Here is a 6,000-nt window from a genome sequence, read left to right on the forward strand (position 1 = left end):
ACTCATCAGGAAGTCAGGCCTTTTATCATTAGTGCGGACTGTGTTTAAAAGCACGAGGAGCTACAAAAGTTGAAATCAAAGCTCCATGAAACAAACACGCACTCCTTTGGACACAATCTACTCTTTGCTCATGTTTGCACTCACGTCTCTTAAATTACAAATGCCATAGATTCATTCCAAATGAAGAACTTGAAAGACAAACTTTTTTTTTTTCCAGTGATACAAAACAACAAAGACCATGAGAGCCAATGGTAATTCAAATATCTTGCTTATTGTTTCAGAGTCACTTAATGTCACTACACTATGTGTTACACAAAATACAAAAGAGAGTGCGAAGAATCTCAGGAACATATCCAAACTCAGGTGGTTCATGACCCAATCCGACTCCAAACAACTGGTCCGAAACGCAGCAGCCAGAGTGTTCACTAAGAAGATAGAACACTAAAAAACAATCCTTTGGCTTCCAGTTCACTAAAGAACTGAATTGAAAATATCACTTCTGGTTCACAAAGGATTACATGGAATGGCACCTCAGTATCTTTCTGACCTACTCATTGACTACAGTCCATTAAGAGCCATCAGATCAGCAGCTACAGGTCTAATAAACTCACCAAAAGTCAATACCAAATCTAGTGAAGGTGCACTTAGTCTCCATGGTTCAGCTTTATGGAAAATTAACTACCTGCTGATCTGAGGTCTGTAAAAACATGAAGTTCTTTTAAAAGCACACTTAAAACATTTTCTTTCATTCGTGCCTCTGGCTGCTAGTTTATCTTTGTCTGTTTTGTTTTGTCTTGTTATTTTATTAATGAGTTTGTATTGTCTTTGTTTATCTTTGGTCTTCTGTAAAGGACGTCGGGTTTATGTTTGTATGAAATGTGCTAAACATTCAGACGGACAGCCTCGACAGTGAATCTATTCCTCCTTATGTTTAAGCCAGGCCCGACATTTTCCTTCTGTCAGACAGTTCTTGTCTTTGGTCCGTAGTTATCAATCAGTGCAACGGAACAAATCCAAAACAAAGATCAACTGTTTGAGGCAAATCTATTAGCACATAACAACACGACTTTATGACGGAGCCATCGATCAAGGAATTGAGTGTTTCAGCCGCCCAACACGAGACAACAGGAAATTAAAAAACCGAACACAGAGCAGATGCGTGAGTGACTCATCTCAACAGTGATGGCAATCAGAGAGTGTGTAAAGTTTGAAAGGAGACCTCTCAGAGTGCAAAACTATGGATGTAATCAATGGAAAGGTAAACTGACAACTAGAATAAATGAAAGCAATCATCCCATATGTTTACGTTAGCCGGTTTTTAGTTTAATCCAGGGACAAAGCTAACTGATTAAATCAATGTCAGCCTCTGTTCGCATAGCAGGCTGTTTGTTTTTCTTGACGGAGAGCCATCCATAAGGCAGCTGGCACAGACCAGCCAGAAGACATCATTGACTTATCTATTTCTGAAAAAAGCAGGAGCGTGACCCTGAGGAGATGTGTCCCCCTCATATTGTCATTTTTCACACAACAGGAAATAGACTGAAAGAGATACGCCGCGAGGACCACATGATGAGAAAGTTATGACCTTAAACCAGGAGGACATACGGTGTCCAGCTGTACCCGGAGATTGTAAATTCTTGTTTATTTCACAACTTAAAAAAAAAAAAAAAAAAAAACAGTCTCTCACTGCAGAATCACTCACACCACCCGAACACTCGCACCCTGATCTACATCCTGCATCCCCTCGACTCCCTAGGGACCTACGCTAGGATCCTGTTTGCGGTGCCGGCCTCCACCTGTCAGTGGATCACCAACTTCCTGACTGACAGGAGGCAGCAGGTGAGGCAGTGTGGAGCGTCACATCGAGCAACCAGACAATCAGCACTAGCTAGCGCCTCCCAGCGGTGTGCTCTCTCTCTCTCCACAGCTCCTCTCCCTCTACACCACAGGTGTCAAACTCCAGTCCTCGAGGGCTGGCTTCCTCAGACTTTTAGATGTCTCCTTGCTCTAACACACCTGCTTTAAACCAATGTGCTGTCATCAATCTCTGCAGAAGCCTGATAACGAGTCACTCATTGGATTCAGCTGCGTCCGAGCAGGGAGACATCTAATAGTCTGAGGAAGCCAGCCCTCCAGGACTGGAGTTTGACACCCCTGCTCTACACCAACGACTGCACCTCAGGGACCCTTCTGTGAAACTCCTGAAGTTCGCGGACGACACCGCCGTCAACGGTCTCAGCCAGTGACAAGTCTGGAGCTCAAGACTGTGGAGATGACAGTGGATTTCAGGAGAAGCCCCCCTCCTCACCGTTCTGAACAGCACAGTCTCTATTGTGGACTCTTTCAGGTTCCTGGGACCCACAATCTCCGGGGACCTGAAATGGATCTCCCATATAGACACAATCCAGAAAAAGCCCCAGCAGAGGTGACTGAAGAGAAGTCCTTGTATATCTAAGCATACATGGCCAATAAAGCAGATTCTGATTATGAAAAGTGCTGCACATTAAGCAGCCTGTCACAAAAAAAAAAAAAAAAAAATCAATGAGCACACGTGTACGGCTGTAAGCTTCATCTGTGCGGCCGGTGCTACAAACAACAAAACATGAAGGAAAACGTTTTTTCCTCCACTACAATGAATGTCACTGCAGGAAAAAAAAATCCAATTTAAAGAACCAAGGAGTGTCTATGAGAGCAGCTCAGCCTGGATACTGCTCCCTCTGCTTACAGCCGACTCTAATGAAAAAAAAAAAAAAAAAAAAAAAAAGGCAGCCCCAAAGCAATACAACACATATAGAAACGTGCACTACACAGAGATCCCTGTGCCAGCCTAGATTATGAAAACAAAATCCCCATTTGATTTACAGAAAATCCGTAAAATCACAAGTAGATTAGCGGAAGGCAATTATAACTGTTTTTCTAATGCTGCTGAATTGAAGTTAAGTGAAACGGGTTCCCTCGTGGACATATTGTAATCTCGACAATAACAAGTAATCCCCCCTGAAATCCCCACGGTAAACCTTTATCTCCTCAGCTCCTCGAGTCTTGATGTATACAAATTGGAGAGATGTACAGATGGTGCACCTGTGTTCACTGTAAGGAGATTCACATGGATTTTGGGGAAAAGTCGGTTCTGATTTGTTATTTTCAATTACTGTGGTCTCTCTCTCCAAGGAAATAAAAAAAAAAAAAATCAAATACAAAAACGTTGTTGTGGTCGACAAAGGACTATTCAAGTGCTTGAATTTCATTGTTCTATGATGATAAAGTAAAGGACCAGACCTTGTAGTTTCTTAACTAACCATCTGTGTCTCTTTATGCAGCCAAATGTTTTAATAGTGAATTCTCCAGATTTACAGCTTGTGCTGAAAAAAACTGCCCTACATTTAAAACGGATGAGTTTAAAATCATAGTGCTCGGGAAAAACCAGAGATCAAGAGAAGTTTCTTGATACCACTGTGGACCTGTGACGGCATGACTCGATGGGTCTTTTGGGTTAAAAAGTCTGGTTTAGTTTCAGTGGAGCAGAGCTTAGGGAAGTGGGAGATGTCGAAACGATCATCCAATGAAGCCTCCCTCATTTTTTTTGCGCTCTCTTCGCTGCCTCAGATATGGGACAGCGACACCAGAATAACTGACACCAGACTTTGTTTGCGAGGGAGAAGGCTACAGAGAGACCATTTTGACATCGTGGAATTCTCCAGCGGCTTTTAAATCTGACGCGAGGAAGTTGTTTCGCTTTTCCCTGTGCCAAGAAATGAACAAGCAGAGAAAGGTGCCGCACAAAAAAAAAAAAAAAAAACAATAATATGCAGACACTGGCGGGCTGCAGCGACCTACACGTCTGGGAATACAAGTAGCCACTTAACAAATCGTCACTCCGAAAAGAAGTGAGGGGACACAAGAAAAGAATTCTTCCAGTGCCAATTATTCTTAAGGAAGCATTTAGCAAACCCATGAGGTCGGTAGGTAGAAGCCTAGAGAAGGTTAGAAACAGCTGAAGATTCAATTATTTTACTTCATATGGTCTTTAAGTCGTCGTATTGTTGAATTGTGAGATTTTGATATTGTTACATCCTTACAAAGTGCACCAGTTGTGACACCATCACTCTTCCAATTGTAGTTCGTAATTTAAAACAGCCACTGCTGCTGCAGTCTGCACACAGGCTCATTTATAAAGAGGGTTCTGATGAACACAAGTTCTCGTGTCTTGTCAGGTTACCTTGCAGCTTGAAAGCTTTCCACCAAATCATCCAACAAACGGTTGTTCCTCAGATCTTGTTCTGCTGCTGCCTAGAAGAAAAGGGATATAAGAGGGAACTCTTTACCTACAGACAACAACCTGCAATCCTGTAATCTAAACTCTTGGTTTGACACTCATGTTTATGCAGATTTGTACTTACTGTATTGCACAGAGGGCACTGCGGCTTATAGGACAGAAATTTTCGGATACACAAGGAGCAAACTGCGGGATAAATTGCAAACAAAAGAATACTTTAACAAAGTCAGACATACAAGGAGAAATTGATGCAGTCTATTGAAACAATAAGATGTAAGCTGAGATCCACCAACTTAAATAAACTGATCAAACAAAAGAATAAAGAGCTAGTAGCTACCTGCATTACTTAACTGTTTGTTTGTTTCTAAGACTCTCTGCTACTTCTTTGTTCTTGCTGTACAATCTTCTCACAGTAGTATATTATATATACTCAAAACACTGCAATACATTTAAGAACAGCAACTAAAAAAAAGTAATACTTACAGTTGTGAGAACATTTAGTCATCATTGTAATATTGAGGTAGTCGAAGCAAATGGGACATCTGAGCAGGGTGTCAACACTCTGTACAAGAGAAACAATCTCAGTCAGTGACTCGATGACATCATCAAACTAATCAGACAGGAAAAGAGGCCAGGTGACAGGAAAGTGACCAACACTGACTTTTTTTTTAGTGAAGCTGGCTATCTTACAGAATGCTGAGATAGTTGCATTTGTAATGGAATTCATACACTTGTTTTAATTAATTAAGAATTTAAAAAAATAACATGACCATTTTGCTAAGTGGCTAATAAACTAAATGTGATTTAAATCCACACTCGGGTTAGTGATTTTCTCTGTGGAAACTTTATCAGAAGTAAAAGAGTTGTAAAGATATCCCCAGAAAGACACGACTAAACAAACGTGTAACAACAAGACAAGCTACAAATGCTTCTTACACCTGTTTACTTTTATAGTACTTCTTACAATGGGCATAAATCGGTTAAACGTTTACTTAAAGCATGATCTCAGCGCAGGGTTTATATACTGCTACTGTTTCATATCTTAAACTGAGGTTGATTGTTATTGGTAGTTGTCCCTGTTGTACCTTAAAAAGTTATCTCACCTTACATTTACAAACGTTATCCAAGCATATTGTACACCACAGAATAAAGGATCTGAATCTTTACCGGCCCATGGGTTTTAAATGACTCGTTAAGTAACATGTTATTGTTGTGGTTATCTGTTTGGGGGTTTCCTTTAGCTTCGAGCTAACAGCCGTTTTAGTTCAGAACCATCTGAGACGAAACACATCACTCACATTTAAAGATGAAAGGCCAGGTGGGAAATCCGCTTCAACCTGAAAGGCCATGTCGGTAAACAAAACTTACTGTTGAAGACAATAACAAATGTTAATGGTTAAGGCGTTTGGCAGCACTCAAAGTCCCGCTCGAACAGACACAGGAAGTATCTCTCTTAAGTCATTTGACGACTTCCGGTAAGTATTTGTAGTTCCGAAAGACTGTGAGAATCAGAATCAGAAATACAATATTGTAAATTGTCGTTCGTTTTCAACATCCGACATTTTAGATAAATACACAAAATAGACATAACATTTTTTTTCCTTTGATAATTTTTAACAAAAATCCAAATCCATGCAGTGTTATCACTATGCTTTGCCTTTCCTGTTTAGTTATAGGCTACCCTTATTTATGCTGAATATGTTTTGTCTTTGGTAGGAAGAAAA

General features: G+C 40.6%; 1 protein-coding gene across 1 annotated transcript in view; it reads right to left on the reverse strand.

Annotated features, from left to right (window-relative positions):
- Positions 1-5,750, reverse strand: part of rad18 (RAD18 E3 ubiquitin protein ligase) — a 30,825-nt gene extending 25,075 nt beyond the window's left edge. The window contains exons 1-4 of the mRNA XM_079340873.1: positions 5,575-5,750; positions 4,760-4,838; positions 4,401-4,462; positions 4,220-4,290 (exon numbers count right to left, since the gene is read on the reverse strand). Of these exons, the coding sequence (XP_079196999.1) occupies positions 4,220-4,290; positions 4,401-4,462; positions 4,760-4,838; positions 5,575-5,625 (263 nt within the window). The 5' untranslated portion in view covers positions 5,626-5,750. The remainder of the gene's footprint in view (positions 1-4,219; positions 4,291-4,400; positions 4,463-4,759; positions 4,839-5,574) is intronic.
- Between the last annotated feature and the right edge of the window lie 250 nt (positions 5,751-6,000).

The sequence above is a fragment of the Symphodus melops genome (genome assembly GCF_947650265.1).
Source record: "Symphodus melops genome assembly, chromosome: 4".
Lineage (NCBI taxonomy): Eukaryota > Metazoa > Chordata > Actinopteri > Labriformes > Labridae > Symphodus > Symphodus melops.